This window comes from Neofelis nebulosa, chromosome 13 (assembly GCF_028018385.1).
Source record: "Neofelis nebulosa isolate mNeoNeb1 chromosome 13, mNeoNeb1.pri, whole genome shotgun sequence".
NCBI classification, from domain to species: Eukaryota; Metazoa; Chordata; class Mammalia; order Carnivora; family Felidae; genus Neofelis; species Neofelis nebulosa.
In genome coordinates this window covers 76,323,549-76,342,713 of record NC_080794.1, presented here as the reverse complement: position 1 = coordinate 76,342,713, position 19,165 = coordinate 76,323,549, and the positions used below count along the sequence as shown (strand labels likewise).

The window sequence follows — 19,165 nt, the reverse complement described above, 5'->3', positions numbered from 1 at the left end:
AGAGTGCCAACCTCAGAAAGTGGCTGTAAAGAATGAAATAAGATGCTATATGTAAAATGCTTGGCACCTTGTATGAGTGATGTGTTAGCTAGTGTTATTGATTAGGTAAAGAATAAGTCATTAGTTATCCCACTTTAGTCAGAGAGAAATTATTCCTTTCTTCATCTTTTGGCACTACTGAGACCTCAGGAAATGTACCTTTAAAAAATCAATGTCAAACGGCCTTGGAGATCAGGCTTCTAATGGCTTTGCTTTTGCCTAGTCATCCTGGGACAAAATGCATTATAGCCCAATCGACATTCACATCGACCTGTTCCACTGGGCGTTGGAGACAAAAAGACCAATGAGACAAATTTTCTCCTCTTAAGGATCCCACTTTCTGTGATGGGGGGTGTGGTGGAGGGAAGAATCAATCAGTAAACAGATCATTTCAACACAGTGTAGTGCTGTGATAGGAATACAGAACAATGAATGGAGTTACAGAAGGAAGGAATGGCTGGAAACAAGGAAAGCTTCCAGTAAGAGGCGAAGATTCTAGAAGGATGAAGAAGAGTTACCTTTGAAAATAAGGAAGAAATGGGCATTCTAGGCAGAGGAAACACCATGATTTATCTGAGAGAACTACAGTGGTTTGGTTTTGCCAAAATGTAGTATGTGTATGTTTTTATGTATGTGTATGTGTGTTTGAGTAGCAAATGGATTGGGGTGGGAACGAATGGTTGGAAGAAGTGAAGAGTAACATATTTAGAAAGATGGTGACGACAAAAGCTGATCTTAATTATGTAATACCAGTGTGAAACAAGAGCAGAAAGATTGCAGTGGAAGGATTGTTGAAAACAACCTGCCTATTCAGACAGATCAAGGGATTCTATGTAAGAGGTCTCAATTTTGACAAACTTTCGAAGAAGTCTTATAGGCCGATTTCTGACTTTTGCGTCTAGATAGAATAAAATATGGCATTACAGGTCAGGGCCCTTGCTGCAATAGCTGGGGAGGGGGAAAGGATGTTACAAAATTCATGGTTTAAAAGACATCAGAGAGCTATGGATACAATAAGACTATGTGAACTAAAATTCCAGAGAGGGAAGAGCCCTTCTTAGGTGAGCTGACAATCTCTGGCCATTTTATTCCTCGGGGATATTGGCCAGTTCTAGGTGAGGAGTAAGAATCAGGCATGACCCCTCCAGAGAAAAGAGAAGGTACTGGAGCTTTTGGTGGTTGTGTGGGGCTGGCTTGACAGACAGTAAACTAATGGAGCATTTGCTTATTCCTTGATACTGCAGGACTTGGCTGGGAGCTTCTAAAAGGCAGACTGAGGGGCGCCTGGGTGGCTCAGTCGGTTAAGCTCGGCTTAGCTGACTAGCTAACTAACTAACTAGCTGACTTAGCTCGACTTCGGCTCAGGTCATGATTCATGGTTCGTGAGTTCGAGCCCCGCATCGGGCTCTGTGCTGTCAGCTCAGAGCCTGGAGCCTGCTTCGGATTCTGTGTCTCCCTCTCTCTCTGCCTTTCCCCCACTCGCACTCTGTCTCTCTCTCTCTCTCAAAAATAAATAAAACATTAAACAAAATTTAAAAATAAATAAATAAAAGGAGAATGAAATATCCTGGTTTCATAGAACTTGGGAGACAAAGTCCCACCAGTAGGAGACATCCTCCTATAAATATACAGTCAAGTTACCCCCTTAAAACATTTGCTAAATATTGAAGGTGCAAGGGGTCAGAAGGCAAAAAGCTAAACTCCAAACCTCTAAATGGCAGAACTGACTCTGAAGAACTGAAGAGACAGAGACCCAGTAAGTAGGCTCTCAATCAAAATCCAGGAGAGCCACACCTGAGGAATAAGGACAAAGATATCCCTATTTTGGTTGAGGTGATCTACCTGCTTAATCGAGGAGGACAATCTGAAGCCTCTGGATTCCTGTATACAGAGTCTGGCATACAATACAAATTAGCAAACGTATGGAAAGACAGGAAAATATGGCCAATAACCAAGAGAAAAAATACAAGCAAAGCCACAGATGTTTATGTATTATGGTTAACCGACAAGGACATGAAATAGAATAATGATTAACAAGTTAACAAAAATATGGAAAAATGAATAAAAAGATGGAGAAGTCCAACACAAAAATTGGAATCTGTAAGAAAGAATCAAGGGCACCTTCTAGAAATGAAAAATACACTACACGAAGTTCAAAACACTTTGGATGAGTTTGATAGGACAGAAGAAAGCAGAGTTTGTGAATTTGAAGACAGGTTGACAGAAATCATCTGAAATATATAAAGGAAAAGGTATAAAAGAAAAAGAGCAGGGCATATGAGACATGTGGAACACAAATGGTCTAACAACGGTCTAGCTTATTTATTACTTGAGAGAGAGAGAATAGAGAATGGGGCAGAAGAAATTTGTAAAAACATTAACCGAAAGATTAAAAAGAAAGGTTACTGAACCCCAATAGGGTAAAAGAAAAGAAAATCACACAGAGACATGTCATAGCCAACCTGATGCTAACCAAGAAAGATAAAGACAAATCTTAAAAATAGACAGGAAAACAAACAAACAAACAAACAAACATTCCCCTTCAAAGAAAACAACAGGAAGACTAATTGAAATCTTCTCAACAGAAACTATGGGGAAAGATAGTGGAATGGCATCTCTTTTTTTTTTTTTTAACATTTATTCATTTTTTGAGAGACAGAGAGAGAGAGAGCATGAATGAGTGGGGGAGGGGCAGAGAGCGAGAGAGGGAGACACAGAATCCAAAGCAGGTTCCAGGCTCTGAACTGACAGCACTGAGCCCGACGTGGGGCTCAAACCCACAGACCACGAGATCATGACCTGAGCCGAAGTCAGACTCTTCCCTGACTGAGCCACCAGGGCGCCCCTGGAATGGCATCCTTAAACTGGTGGAAGGAAGAATGTTTTATAGGGTGTCTCGAATGATCTTACCTGCACTGACTATGGATTTGTTTCTTGTCCACCATCTCATACTTAGGACTGGTTATAGGTCCCCTGAAACTGAGTTACTTGGGTTCCCACCCTCTGATATTACATAACTTGGCCTTTTGCAAATGCGTGGCGCAAAGATCACCTACAGCAGGTTATGCAGACTGGAGCTCTATGCTCCTTTACTCTTGAAGTTCACGGGCTTGACTCCACAATCACATTATAGCATCAGTGTGCTCTCAGCAGGGGTGACATTGCTTCGACCCAACTAGCCAGACCTTTCTGCCTAGATATCAGGAATATTACTTATCTTGGAAGCGTTTATTCTGATTTTTGTAACATAGAACGTTGATTTTTAGTGATTAGGAACATTTTTTTAGGCCATTAAAACCAAAAAAAAATCATTTTTTTTTTCATGTTACTTAAGAATTTCCTACACTTGCAGTGTTATGAGCAGCAATGCCATCGTTGGGCTGTAGGCTTTAGGCAAAGATTTAATGAGTCTAAATACTGACTGAGAGGGTGTGTAAAATGCATGTCTTTAAAACTCCTATAGATGTGTTGTAAGTGAAGCAGAACAGTGAGAGCTTCCTGTGGCTAATGTACCCTTTCTGGCCTATCTATGGTGTTAGGAATGAGCCTCCAGTTACAGACTGTTTGGGTGCCTCCTCTCTTTTCTGGAACTAGCTAGGAGATACTAGTCCGCAGATGTGTAGCCCCTGATGGTTTGAATTAGCCAGTCACCACTCCCCATCCCTCAAATGTCCCATTCAGCATCCAGATCCCTTTATGGGCTGTGTGAATACTTTGTTTCTTGTTGTGGGCTTTTTGGTGTTTTTCTTTAAGGACACTAGTCCCTGGGGTGGGTGCCTTTGGACAGCTAATACTTTTTTGCCGGTCTCCTGCTAAAGAATAAACTTTTTTCTTACTTCTACCTTGATTCCCTTGTGCTGATTTCCTTCAATGACAGAGCCTACATCTGAAACAGTTAACATCCCCACCCTGCTAAACCCTGTCACTGGCCCTCACGCCTAAATTAAAGGCCCTTCAAGTTTCACGTTCTGGCTTGGATCTGGACTCAATTACTCCTTCCTCTGTTTTGACTTTCTCTCTCCATTTTTGGTCCAATTTCTCTCTCAATATCCCCCCAGTGACTGCCAACTTATGTGTAACTTTTTCAGCATGCTGCGTGACCAGCCTCCAATCGTCTGCTTCAAACTAACAGTGTCATTATGGTAGGCCTTCCACATAATCAGAAGTAAAGCATTTACTATTTTACTGAATAGAACAGAGCCCATTCAGAACATAATTCCCAAGAAACTGGCTGATCTCAGACACAGCGATAGGCTTCACATCCAGCCATTTTAAGCATGAGATCACTTAAGTTTCTGAAACGTGGGCAGTTAGAGGCTGAGATGAACTGAACAGAGATTCCAGAATGGAGTCTACCTAAGTAGACACTTAGGTTGATGTCTTCATGCATTAGTGCAGAAGCTCCCTGGGGGAAAAATAGGACTCTGCTGAGGGTATAGAGGGGTAAGATGCACAAAAAGTGCCCATTATTAACCAAGCAAATAATTACCATCTGTCCAATGGTTGATATGAAAAAGCTGCTTCAAATACATTATTGCACTTTCAGTTCCCAATAACCTTGTGAGGTGGATATTATTTTTATTATGTGCATTTTGAACCCAGCAAATAACAGCTAATTTTATGGAGTATTTACCATATACCAGATTATGGCGATATACTTAACAATGTTACCTCATTTAATCCATTAAAAATCCCAGAGAGGAAGCACCTAGTTTTCCGATGAGGAAACCTGAGGCTTACAGAGGTTGTGCCTAAGGAGGTAGCAAGTGAGAGAGAGAGCCAGAATTGAAAGATCCTAAGCAATTAATCATTAAGTTTGGAAGTTCAAGGATTTACCCAAGGTCTCCCAGCCAGGAAGCTTAAGACTGGAATTGAGCCCAGGGCTTCTGGTGATTTATTTCAAAATGGCTTTACTCACATACCATTCAATTCACCTATTTAAAATGTAAAATTCATTGTCTTTTTGTATATTCACAGAGTTGTGTATCCGTTTTTAGTTAGCTCAGGCTGCCATAACAAAATACCACAGACTGGGTGGCTCATACCAAAGAAATTAATTTTCTCACAGGTCTGGAGACCAAAATCCAAGGTCAAGTACCAGTATGGTTTATTTCTGCTGGGAGCTCTCTTCCTGGGTGATGGATGGCAGTTTTCCTCTTGGTTGGAGGAAAGAGAGGGCAAACTCTCCGGTGTTTCTTTTTATAAGAGTACTAGTCCTATCATGAGGATCCTACCCTCATGACCTTGTCTAAACCGAATTATCTCCCAAAGGGCCCCTGTCCAAATACCATCACGCCGGAGACTAGGACTTTAACATCTAATCTGGGGGGACACAATTCAGTCCACAACACCTCACTTCTCAGGTCAGAGGCCAAACAGTAGAATAATAAGTGTCCTCTCTCCCAATCAATCTAAATTCTCTAGAGAGAGAACTGGATTGGCCCAGCCTGGGTCAAGTCTTCACTCCAGTCCAGTCTGCTATTATCAAGCAGACACTGCTACATCACTGAGTTATAGTGTGGTTTAAAGAATTCTCTTGTTTAAAAAAGTATTTACCATACAAGTATGTATTCCTAATGATACGATACATTTCATTTTCTTTTTCTTTCTTTCTTTTTTTTTTTTTTTAGAGAGATAGAATATGAGCAGAGGGGAAAGGGGCAGAGGAAGAAAGAGAATTTTAAGCAGACTCCACACTCAGCATGGAACCTGACGTGGAACTCAATCCCATGACCCTGGAATCAAGACCTGAGCCAAAATCAAGAGTTGGATGCTCAACCCACTGAGCCACCCAGGGGCCCCTGGATGATACGTTTTCTAGTTTGGCTTGTTTTTAACATTATGTTTCTATGATCCAACCATGTTGTTGGGTACAGCTGTGGTACATTCATTATCATAAATGTATAATATTCCAAGATGTGACTGAACCATACCTTGTTTTACATATCTTCAAATTTGTTGATTCTTCAAATGTGTCCAGTCTACTGATGAGCTCACTGAAGAAATTCTCATCTCAGATGTATCTAGCATTTCCATTTGACTTTTCTTATTGTTTCCATCTTGTTGCAGAAATTCCCCATCTCTTTGCACATGTTGTCTGTCCTTTTCCACCGGATTCAGATTCAGAGTTATTTTAAGGCCCTTGTCTGGTCGTTCCAAAACTTGGGTTATGTCTCAATCCGGTTCTATTGATTCTATTTGGTATTTTCTTTCTTCCTAAAGAACTTCAACATTCTTAGAGTACTGGTCTGCTGGTAATGCATTTTCTCAGCTTTTGTTTGTTGAAGAAAGTTTTTAATGTTATTGAAGAATACTTTTGCTGGATATGGAAGTCTGGTATGAGGGTTTTTTTTTTTCTTTCAGCACTTATAAGATTCTTTCCATTGTCTTGTGTGTTGCTTAGTTCTGTTATGTAGTCTATTCTGCTTCTTATCCTTGTTGCTTTGCATGTAGTTTATCTTTTTACTCTAGCCACTTATTTGATTTTCTCTTTATTACTGGTGTTCAGCAATTTGATTACGATATGTCTGGGTGTATTTTGTTTTGTATGTAGGTTTATGTTTATCCTGCTAGGGAATCCCTGAGTTCCTTGTAATTGTGGGTTTATTATTTTCTTCAAATTTGAGATGTTACCTGCCATTATCTCTTCATATATATTTTCTGCTCCTCTCCCTTCTAGGATTCAAACATACATATGTTAGACCATTTGTTATTGTCCCATGAGTCACTGAAAGTCTGTTGATTATTTTTTCAGTGTTTTTTTTTTTTTTTCTGTGTTTCACTTCAAATGGATTTTATTGACTACATGCTCACTGATGGTTCCTTCTGAAGAGTCTTATTGGCTATTTACTCCATTTGGTGAACTTTTTTAAGATACTGTATTTTCATTTCTAAAGCCTCAATTGCATCCATTTGTTCTTTAATCTTTCATTTTCCCTCTTGCCTTCTTCTTGTCTTCCTTTAAATACTGGAATCTAGTTAATATAGATATTTTAACATCCTTGTCTGTTAATTCCATCATCTCTGTCATTCTGAGTCTGCTTTAATGATTGGCTTTACTTTGAGTTATGGGCTACATTTTCCTGTTTGTTGGCATGCTTAGTAACCATTGACTGGATGTTGAACATGGTAACAGTTACTTTGTTGAGTGCTGGATTTTGTTATCTTCCTTTAAGATTGTTCTCTCTTCTACAAGCAAGAGTCACATACTCTTCTGACTGAGCTAGCCAGGCACCCCTGGTCCATAGCCTCTTTTGAACATCTTATCTGCCTGTAGTTAATTACCTCTTTCTATTTCTAATACTGCTTATTTATGCCTGCTTTTTTATATTAATCATTTTCACTAAATATTCTACATTTTCTTTATCTTTTAAAAAACTTTATCTTTTAATTTTTTATCCTAATTTTTTATGTAAAATGTGTTAACAGTTAAATTTGTCTACATGTAAACAAATATTTTCCTCTCATCCTCTAATGACCTATTAACAGGGGTCATTTCTTTCTGTATGTGTATACTTACATTATATATATAATAATTTATGTATGTATGTGTATATAATAATGTGTATATAATGATTTATGTATGTGTGTATATATAATAATTTATGTATGTATGTATATATAATAATTTATGTATATATAATAATTTAAGTATGTATATACTTACATTATATATATAATAAATATATAATTTCTTTCTGTATGTGTATACTTACATTATATATATAATGTAGAAGTTATTTAGTGGAAAAATCATTATTTGTTTAATCTCAACATATCTTTATTTTACCCTTTATTTTACCTGTTGTTTGTGCAATTTTATTTTTTTAATTTTTTATTAAAAAAAATTTAATCTTTATTTATTTTTGAGAGAGAGACAGCTTGTGAGCAGGGAAGGAGTAGAGAGAGAGGGAGACACAGAATCCGAAGCAGGCTCCAGGCTCTGAGCTATCAGTACAGAGCCTGACGCGGGGCTCGAACTCACAAATCGTGAGATCATGACCCGAGCTGAAGTTGGACACTCAACTGACTGAGCCACCCAGGTGCCCCAGTTGTTTGTGCAATTTTAAATGGCTAGTGATAGTCTAATCAGAATTTCATTGTCCTCTGGTTTTCATCATTCCCAGTAAGAAGTCAGTTGTCAGTCTGTTATTTCTTTGTAGGCTATGTCTTTTCTCTTCGTCTTCTTTTCAGATCTTCTCTTTGTCTTTAGTGTTGTTCAGTTTCAAGACAATGTGTCTACGTCTGGATTGATTTTTATTCATCCTGCTTGATATATGTTGTATTCCCTTAATCTATGGGATCATGTCTTTTTATAAAGTTCTCAGCTGTTATTTGTTCAAATGGTGTGTCTCCTCCAGGTTTTCTATTCTCTTGTAAGACTCCTCTTAATTATAAATAAGTATTAATTATACATTAGATCTTCTCATCCTATTCCCCATATATCTTAACCTTTCTTGTATTATCCATCTCCTTATATTTCAGAGCTGTAGTCTTACTAATTTTTGAATATCTACTTCCCATTTCAGTAATTCTTCCTTTCATTCCAACTAACTTTCTGTTTTCCCTATCCACTGATTCTTTTCAAATTTTTTTTTTTTTTTCAACGTTTTTTTTTTATTTATTTTTGGGACAGAGAGAGACATAGCATGAACGGGGGAGGGGCAGAGAGAGAGGGAGACACAGAACCGGAAACAGGCTCCAGGCTCCGAGCCATCAGCCCAGAGCCTGACGCGGGGCTCGAACTCACGGACCGCGAGATCGTGACCTGGCTGAAGTCGGACGCTTAACCGACTGCGCCACCCAGGCGCCCCTCCACTGATTCTTTTCAAAAAAATCTAAATGGATATGTTAAATTTCGATTTGGCTCTTTTTGAAATGTACTTGATCATTTTTGATAGTCTCTTATTGGTTCATTTTTGTGGCATATCTTTTATTATTTCATTGTATTACCTTATATATTTCATTTCTTATTTTATATTTGTTATCTGGGAACTACAATATCAGAAGTACTTAGTATCTATAGCGGCTATTTGCTGTTTCTGCTGACTCTCGCTCAGAGTGGCTTGTTTCCTTGTGTATTTTGTAATTTTTTATTCTGACCTCATTTTTAGTTGATCATCTGTGGAAGCCAGGGGGTCTAAATCGGAATACTTTTATCAAAATAGGATGGCTGCTTACTTCTTTTGAGAGCCAGGGATGCTCCTGCCCTTTAGTGGCCTGGTGTAATGAAGAGTCTCAGGTTTAGCTTCTCCAGCTTATATATTTGTCTGTATATTTGGCTTTCCTACTAGAATTTGACTAAATGTAATTTGACTAGAACGTAAATGTCATGAGGACAGGGACTTCATCTAACTTGTTTGGCATACCTTCCCCACTAGCTTGTACATGGTAGATTTTACAAAGGTATTTGCTAAAAAAATCATTGAGCAGCTCAGCCTGCCTTTTGTTTTTTTACTTGAAGTTATGCAAAATGCAAAGTTATTCTCATGCTACTCATGAGACATGTAGGTTCAGAATGAGAAACGATGGTGAGTCAGCAATTGAAAAGCTGTGGGAGTGAAAATCCATATTCAATCATTTTAAAAAATCAATAAGGAAGATGGTTACCAGGTAGGGGGATCAGTGAACTAGGTGATGGGGATTAAAGAGTACACTTATCATGATGAGCACAAAGTAATGTATAGAACTGTTGAATCACCATATTGTACATCTGACACTAACATAACACTGTATGTTAACTATACTGGAATTAAATTCTAAACTTTAAAAAATCAATAAAGAATAGAAATTGCCGATAATGTACACTAACATTCCTTCCTTTAGAAGTTGAGAGGGTATTTTTGGGCAAGAGTCTAATAGTAACACCTTTTTTCAAACACAGACGGAAATGTGTGTTTTCCCTTTGGTCTATGTAAACTCCTTTTTTATAATTTCAACCAGCAGCATATACTATATTTTCTGATCTTAAAAAGTGGCGCTTAGAATTTCACTTAAAATTCCTTGCAACTTACAGTTTGTTTTTACACTGATCTCTAAAGTATTATCAGTTATTTTAGATGAGAAATTTGTTGGAATGTTAAGCTACTAACAGGAACTTGGTTGCTGTATGGTTGGAAGAACTAGTTTCAGATTTCTAAGATTTTCTAAGAAGAGATTCTCAGAAACCATGATTGACCCTGAAAGGTATTTCAAAGTATCATAACTCTAAAATATAATCAAATAATACATAATTTAAAATCTGAACTGATACATAACCTGAAGGTTAAAGCTAAATTCATAGGGAAAACTTTATTTAGTCAAAGATGCTCTTTGATAATAAACTTAGTTTTCTAACCTGACAGTCAATCAGGTACTGAATTCTAGAGGTGTGCCTAAAAGTATTGTGTAAGGTGTCTTATTTCAGACTTACAATTATATACATTGGAGTATGTTTTACAGGCATCTGTGTAGTCTAATATAAGCCCCTTAAGGATAAGAGTATGATCTGTTCATTACGAGGCTTTTGCACTGTACCTGTATTTTAAGCGTGAGGTTATAAGGGCCAGAACTATTGTGGCAGTTTGAGAAAAGGACTGGATATTAACTAAAGGATGAAGGTAGAAAAGCACACAGTCCTGGACCTCCCTATCTTACTAGTATGGTGTCTGCTCTAACATATGGCCTGTAATAGACTTCCAGGACAAATTCAATTCAACAAGACTCTCCAGAAACTTACAACAGTTGGGGAGATAGGAAACACATAAAACAAAACCATTAAGTAGCGACACACAGCATTGCATTAAGTAAAGATAGGTGGTGCTGAAAATACAGGCTGCAGAAGTTAAGAGAATCAGGAGATCAGTGTGGTTAAGGTAGCTGGAGAACATTTCATGAGGAGACAATCTATAAGTTAATTTGGGGAAGAAGGGAATTTGGGAAGAGCAATAAGAATGTGTAATGGGAATGAGGGAGACAGGATATTATGATATTGAGAAACAGAAGGAATAGTATTCTGTCTGCGACAGTGTTTATTTAGGGGATTAGCTAGAAATGGTGTTGGACAGGTAGGAGAGCACAGATTATGGAAGACTTTAAAAATCTCTGTAGTCCTTGAACTCCATATAGACATTTCTATCTTGTACACCATCGTAGCTCTAGTACTCACCATAGTGAATGGTACATAGTAGATGTTCAATTACATTCTATTGAATGGATTCAACGCATAGATGAAAACACTTTGCAATGTTGGGGCTTTATCCGGAGATCAGCGGAAATTCCCTGGCGGTTTTAGACTACGAAGATGTCAGAGTATAAATAGTGTTTTAGGAAAACTATTCTCAGGGCAATAGGCAGAATGATGAGAAGGAGGTGGAGGCTGGATGTAGGGAGAGAAGCTAGGCTACTCATGTACTCAGCCTTTGGATGAGAAGGGTTAATAGTGAACTGAGGATAGCAGGAAAGAAGAGTTATTTTGAGACTGAACCAACTGGATTGTGATTTACTGGCAAATTTCTCACCTAGAAGACAGGGACAAAGATGCTGTCAAGGTGGATAAGTGAATTAAATTTTGTAGTTGGCAGTTGCATTTGAGAACTTCTATTCTCGTTACTTCTCTTTTCTAGTATTTCCTTCTCCACATGATCGTTTGGTTGGGCATTCTTTGATGATGCTCAATTATCCACCAATTCATTACTTTTCTAGAGCTATTATGTTCACCCGTTCTTTGAATACTTCTCGGTTGCCGGACATATTATACGAAGTCTATCGTATCAGGATAGATTTGGGAAGTGCCTACACAGGAAATAACTGGAATATCTGCTGCGAGAGTGTACAGAGGAACAGTTGCCAGAGAAGGGAGTGTGAATTCCTGAAACTAGGAATTCTTCCACCAGTCTTACAGGTTTGAGTGTTCTCAAAGCTTAGAATCCCACCTCTTCAGTTTATAGCTTGTGGATCTGGTGGTGGTGGTTAGGTTGCTTACTACCACCAAGCTCTATCATTGAGGTTTATCTCAGAACAGTAGGGGACTTAGTGTTTTTCTCGTTTTTTGTTTTTCACCCTGGCATATAGGAAACGTGTATTGGTTTGGAGCGTTCTCCCTACTCTCCAACCCAGCCCATACCCTGACGCATCAGGGTAGAAACCATGAATCAAATGTGTCTACTGACCTTAGTTGAGGGCCTGCTGACCTCAGATGCCAAGGGGGCTCAGCCCTTCTCTGCAGGGCTTACCTCTAAGGTCGCTGAAGAAAAGTCCCGCCCGGCCCACCCAGACGACTTTGAAGGAGCTCCTTGGTCGCTAATTTGGCATTGACGCCCCCAGCCCCCCCCCCCCCCTCCCGTGAACTGCCCAAGGCCTTCTTCCCACTGAGGGCCAAGCCCCCTGGGGAAGTCGTGGCCTAACCCTCCGGTCAAGGGCATCACTTAGGAGAGGGAGCAGAACAGCTCGTTCCCACTTTCTTTCTCTGGGACCAAAGCAGAAGGCTGGAAAGTCACTAATAATAGCAACAATATTATTACTAATTATTTTAAATTAAGAATTCTAGCCGGGGAGAGGGAAGACGCAGACCCTTACTGCACGCCCCCACCTCGTCCGGGGACAAAAGCCCCGCCCGGCGCCGCAGCCGCTGGACCGGGTGGGCCCGGCCGGGGCGGGGGAGGCGGGGGAGGCCGGGAGGCCGGGAGGCGGGGGAGGCCGGAGCGGCGGGCCCCGCCCAGCTCGGGCCGCTGGCTGTCAGCGTTGCCGCGCCCGGCGGCGGGTCCCCGCGATCGCCGCGTCCCCGCCCGCCCTCCGCGCTGCGCCCAGCGGGCGGCCAGGTGTCCTGCGGGCGGCGTCCCCGCGTTGCCAGCCGCCTCCCCACGGCGGGCGGCGGGCGAGGGCGCGCTGGTGTGCGTCTCGAGGATATTTTCCTCCCCACGCCCTGCCGGGCTCTCTCCTCTGCCCTCCCTGCTTCGGCTCCTGCCGCCTGAACCATGTCCGCAAGGGGTGAGTGGGGACCAGGTGGGCACTGTCTCCCGACCCCGCGCCAGGCCCGGCGGGGCAGGGCGCTGACCGGGGCGGGCCGGGCAGGTGCGGAAGGGCGAGGGGGCTGCGGGAGCCGCGCCGGCCCCGACCCGGCCTGAAACTTTGGCAGCGGATCCGTGGGCTCTGGGTGGCTGGGGGCGGCGGGGGGGGGGGGGGGGGGGAGGAAGCCCTCGCCCTTGACCTTGATCCCCGGATGCGGGCAAAGCCTGAGGGCCGAGGTCGGTGCCTGGCTCACCTGTACAAGCTGTAAGGCGGGGCTGGGAGGGCGTGGGGGATGGGCTTCCCGTTGCCCGTCCTGCTGGGGAGCCGCCTGAAGGGCTGTCCAGGAGAGAGGAAGAGGTATTTTTTTCCTCCTTTCTTGTTACCATTTTGCGGCTCGTTTATGGAAGGAATCCAGGGTTTGATGCAGTATGATTTAAAGCTGCAGTGCTTATACCCCATTAAAAAAAAAAAAAAAAGTAAATTCCCTACCTGTACTTCTCTTAGCATTAATCTTCGTCCGCCACCCATTTTCTTTCGGGGGTGAAACAATCACTGCAGGTAAAACTGGGTGAAAGTAAAAAAAAAAAAAAAAAAAAAAAAAAAAAAAAAAAAAAAAAAAAAAAAATCCAAATCGCTTTCCAGGCAGGAGCGAAGGGAATGTATTTCTTGCCATCTGGAGCCAGTGGTGATGCTGGGGAGAGTGGGTTAGTCATAGCTCAGTGGCTGCTACTATGAGTGAAATATTAAAGAGATCAAGTCATTGTGCACTTTGCCAGCAATTAAAATGAAGGGACTTGGTTGTTTTGCCATAAGCGTTTAAGGAAAATATTGATTATCTTCAGATAGCGTATTTGCAAAGCAATGAGTTCCGCCCCTTTTGATGCCCTAAAGCTTATAAGAGGAATTGCAGAGTTGCTTTTGTGTCTTTTTCTTTTCTTTTCAACTCTGAAGGGTTAACCCTGCTTGTGGAGGGGGACAGTTTAGGAATTCAGTAACATCTGTTGGATAATTTAGTGTTGCTTTTGAGGGTTCATTCTGGGGCATGTAATGAATAGACTAATTTCTAACGCTTCCATTCCTTTTTAAGGAGACTGGTCTTTGTTGATCTGGCAGTAAGGTTGGTTGGTTCCATACCTGGTGGTAATGACAGAATTTACATCTGTAAATACTGGGCTACCGAGGTGACAGGAGGCCCTGAGATACTACCTGCTTAATGATTTGTGATTAAAGGAAAAAAAGAGGGTGGAACCGATATGATTATTAGGGGGCTGGGTTTGTATATGGGATGTTTCAAGTGACTCCAACTGTACAATCTCTGAACTGTGTTCTAACACTGAGGCTTTTGGTCCTGATCTCTGTCTTCGGTACCACAAGGAACATGTGAGGAATATCTCTCGTAGGTGTAAAGCTCTCTGTGGTCAGAGTCCACTTCTGATCCAGCTTTATATCACCCAAACCCCTTAGTATAGTACCTTGCACACTGTAGGTGCCACGTGACTACCGGGAACCTGCTACATTCTAGGGACCGTGAAGTTCATTAAGTACCGCACCCCCCCACCCCCCACCCCAAACACACACTTGTGTCTGGCCCTTCTATTTCAGGATCTCTGTGCTTTATCTGAGGATATGAATGAGGATGGCCCCAGGGATTCAGAGGGCTAGAGCCCTGGGTTGGGCTCAAATATTTCTCAATGTTTCTCAAATATTTCTTCTTGAACCTGGTTTCAAGCAGGATGATTTGTAGTCGTAGACATGTCACTCAGTTGTCTTGTTTCCTTTTCAAACTATGTTGGTAATTTTGTATTTAACAGTTTACAGGCTGGGGCGCCCAGGTGGCTCAGCTGGTTGAGCGTCCGGCTGCCGCTCAGGTCATGATTTCATGGCTCGTGAGTTCGAGCTCCACATGGGGCTCACTGCTGTCAGCGAAGAGCCTGCACCAGAGCCTCTGTCCCCGCCCCCCCATCACCCTTCCCCACTCTTGCTCTCTCAAAAATAAATCAACATTTCAAAACAAAACAAAAAAGAAAACAGTTTAAAGTCTTAAGAATACTGCAGGGGCAAAACCGCATGATAATTAATATCAGTTATTGCATTCTTACCATGTGCCAAATACTTTGCATGTATTAAATCATGTAAGCTTCATAATAGCAAGATCAACTCGATACTGTTATTACCTCCCCATTTCACAGATGAAGGAACTGAGGTTTTGAAAGAGTCTGTAACTTGCCTGAGTCCAAACAGTTGGTAAGTGGCGGATCCTGATTTCCAGTCCAGGTCTGCCTGACTTCTGATCACATCGCTTTGTTTTACTGCCTTTTCATTATTAGTCCTTTGAATGTTATAGTAAACATCCCAGTCATTGATTTGCCAAGAGAGAAAATGCCCTGTACTTGAGAGTTAAAGGAAATGGCCTTTGTAAGTAACTTGGAACTCCCAGTGCATCTGGAAACATTGTCATGGGCATTTGGTAATGACGAAGTGAAGGAGACAAGGCCACTTGATCCTTGCCCTTGTTAACTTGCTGTTCCCATTCTGTTTCCTCCTACTTCAGTTGTGAAGACCAGAACTTCTTACATATTACCAATAACCGAGCACTTTTCTAATGTTTTTATGAAACACTTTTGTGTTTGTGAATTTCTAAAACAACAACAGCAACAACAAAACCAATTCTAAGTGATTAGCAAAGTACCTAGTAGAGTACTTTGAATTGAGCCGGTGTGGAAAAATGTCTGTTTGCCATTTAGTTTTTACAAAAGATGTCAAAACTGTGAGCTTTGCTATGGTTTTCTAATTCAGTAACTACTTTCACCTGTACTCCTGAGAGGAGAGCTAAAGCTTCAGGGTCAGAAGGTTAATGTCTCTATTTAAATACCTAATTTATAAATAGGAAGGTCGTTAGATATTTGGAAAGATAAATTTCATTAATCTAAGAAATGATCTGCTTATTGCTAATATCTAGGCTTGTAGGTTATGGTAGGGGTAGGAATATTTTTTAAACATTGAAAACTGTTGCATTTCATTAAAAAAGTGAATTTATTAAAAAATTTTAGGGAGAAAATTACCATTATTTAATTCATCTGGTCTTTAAGATATAAACGGAGTCCTAGGGGCACCTGGGTGGCTCAATCAGTTAAGCGTCAGACTCGGTTTCAGCTCAGGTCATGATCTCCTGGTTCCTGAGATCAAGCCCTCCGTCCGGCTCTGTGCTGACAGCGTGGAGCCTGCTTGGGATTATTTCTCTCCTTCTCTCTCTGCCAGCTCCCTGTTCATGTTCTATCTCTCTCAAAATACGTAAACTTAAGCAAAAAAAGATATAAACAGAGTCCTAAAATTTAATTCACTTTTCAAACTCACAATAAAAAGTATTCTTTAATTCCATGATACAGCAAGTTAAGACATTCCCATCTTGTAGTCTTTTAGAATATTTTCATCAAAGATTTTTAATTTGGTGTTGTATTTTTACTACTACAGGCCAAAATGGAGCTGCCATATCTTTGATTTTTGGATTGCCGACTAGAGGAAATTATAACACTTAGAGTAGAATTTCCAAAACTGGGGAGAATAGTCTAGGCAATCATTTAAAAATGTTGTTTCCCAGGATTCATTCCAGATCTAATGGCTCAAAAACTCTGAAGGCAGAGCACCCAGATCCATGTATGTGAAAAGCTCCTCAGGTAATTCTAAAAACCATTACAATACAGCAGGATCATAGGAATCACCTGGAATACTTAACAGTGATATGAGGGCTCTTTTTCAGATCTACTGAGTCAGAATATTCAGGGGCGGGCCTGGGCATCTGAATGGTTCATAAGCCCCCAGTTAATTTTTATGTATAGGCAGATTTGGCAGCTATTAAATTAGAGCTTGTTTCCTCTAAGTCAGGGTTCTGTATTATCCAGCAAGTTTTGAAAAAAGCTGCTTATGAATTATGAAAGTAATATATTAGGATTCACTAGTGACATATTAATATCGTCAAAATACCTTCTATTAGCAAATTAATGGATATACTAAATGTTTAAGTTATAAAGTAATATAAATTCAAACAGAAATATATAAGGTTAAAAATGAAAATTCCCTATTTTTACTCTCTTCCTACCAAATCCTCAGAATTAAGCATGGCAAGCATTACATACTGTGCATACTGTCTGGAAGTTTCTCTCTAATTAGATTTGGTTAAATATAATAAATATTAAATACGTAGTATGTACAAGACACATGGCAGTGTAACGTAAGAGATCACTCATGAACCCACTAGCTTTGCAGAAGCTTGAGTCTTGAAAAAAAAGGTGCAGGTATGTGTGGATAGAGTCCATTGCACTGGGCAGGGAAATACCTCAACCTATGTGTGCTGTAGAAATGTTAGATCATTATCTTTGTTTTCAGAACTTCCATAAAACTGGAAGAAATATGAATGTCCATCCATTGGGGAATGAGTGACTAAGTTATGGTATATTCATACCATGGACTATTTTGCAACTATTAGAAAGAATGAGTTAGATCCATAATGTGTTTGGTCTGGAGGGATGGTCATGATACATTGTCAAATGAAAAAGGGTAAGTTTTAGAATAAAGTGTATATAATACAGAATCCCAGTTTTGTAAACTGAGGAAAATCCATATGTGTGCAAATGTGTGGGCTCTGTGGGCATAGAGAATATCATAGAACAGTATACACCAAGGTTACTGCAAAGGCAAGGGTGAGGAGAGGAGACAGCCGAACTTTCTATGAATATATCTTTGTGTTGTTTGCTAGCAGATAGACATAGCTTTAATAGACTGAGAGAAAAATCCAGTAAAGAAAAAATGTATTGGGGCACTTGGGTAGCTCAGATGGTTAAGCGTTGACTCTTGGTCTTTGGCTCAGGTCATGATCTCACGGTTCATGAGATTGAGCCCCACAGCGGGCTCTGCACTGACAGCATGGAGCCTGCTTGGGATTCTCTCTCCCTTTCTCTCTGCCCCTCCCCTGTTCATGCATGCTCGCTCTCTCTCTCTCTCTTCTTTCTTTCAAAATAAATAAACATTTTTAAAAAGTTTTAAAAAATGCATAGTGCCTCCCCATTTGTTCATTTATTTAAGTCAGGGACATAGGTTTTTATTCAATAATTCAACACAATTTATTGAACACCTGTTATGTACCAGCAATTGGTGAAAATAGGACCCAGTATATACCCTCAGGGAGCTCACAGTTTTGTGGAAGAAACAAATACATACATTCTTTTTTTTTTTTTTTAACATTTATTTATTTTTGAGACAGAGACAGAGCATGAATGGGGGAGGGCCAGAGAGAGGGAGACACAGAATCCGAAACAGACTCCAGGCTCCGAGCTGTCAGCACAGAGCCCGACGCGGGGCTTGAACTCACTGACCGCGAGATCATGACCTGAGCCGAAGTCGGCCGCTCAACCGACTGAGCCACCCAGGCGCCCCTACATACATTCTTATAATAGGATATACTGAGTGCAGAGGGAAAGAGGGATAACACGAAATATGTAGAGAGAGTCTTATGGTGATACAAAAGTGGCCCTGAACGCAGCTGTTGGGGTAACGACCATGGGATCTTGAAAAAAAAAGGGGGGGGGATTGTTTTCTTGAAGAATGAGTTGGATTCTTGGATGAGCCAGCTGACAGAAGATGGGATTGAGGAATGGGTTTTTTTAGGGAAAGGGGCACAGAAAAGAAGCTGTACAATGTGTGTTGACCTGGAAAGCATATTGGTGCCGGACCGCATGCTTGCCAGGGAAAGGAGAGCCAAATCTGAGCTGAGTCAGGAGGTGCAGAGGGCACTTTGGGGAAAGGCCGACGATGCAGGGAATTTTGCGTGCAAGGAGCTGTAGTTCTAGACAGCACAGTGGAAGCTTGTGGGTGGTGGGAGATGGGCAGCCAGAGGGAAGAAGCACAAGGCAGAGAGAGATTAGAAGGGAGAGGAAATGAGCAGGGACAAGGGCTCTTCATAATTTCCAGGAGGCGGACCGCAGGAATGAGGGAGACGGTTGGGCAAGATTGGCCTCAAGTGTCCCCACTTTGGCATTAGGGACTTCGGTTGCAGACCGTGCTGAGTCCTGGGCAGCACCTGCTGAAGGCAGCGGGCGGTGAGGGCTGTTGTCAGCTTTCTAGGGTAGCAGCAAAGCCCTGTGCT

The 19,165-nt window shown here is 41.1% G+C and overlaps 2 protein-coding genes across 2 annotated transcripts in view; one reads left to right on the top strand and one right to left on the bottom strand.

The window, feature by feature from the left end:
• FHIP2A (FHF complex subunit HOOK interacting protein 2A) overlaps positions 1-13,569 on the bottom strand; it is a 92,643-nt gene extending 79,074 nt beyond the window's left edge. Inside the window, exon 1 of the mRNA XM_058697869.1 lies at positions 13,516-13,569. Coding sequence (XP_058553852.1) covers positions 13,516-13,554 — 39 coding nt within the window. The 5' untranslated portion in view covers positions 13,555-13,569. The remainder of the gene's footprint in view (positions 1-13,515) is intronic.
• Positions 12,774-19,165, top strand: part of ABLIM1 (actin binding LIM protein 1) — a 292,950-nt gene continuing 286,558 nt past the window's right edge. The window contains exon 1 of the transcript XR_009252645.1: positions 12,774-13,005. The gene's annotated coding sequence lies outside the window, so the exon portion shown is untranslated. The remainder of the gene's footprint in view (positions 13,006-19,165) is intronic.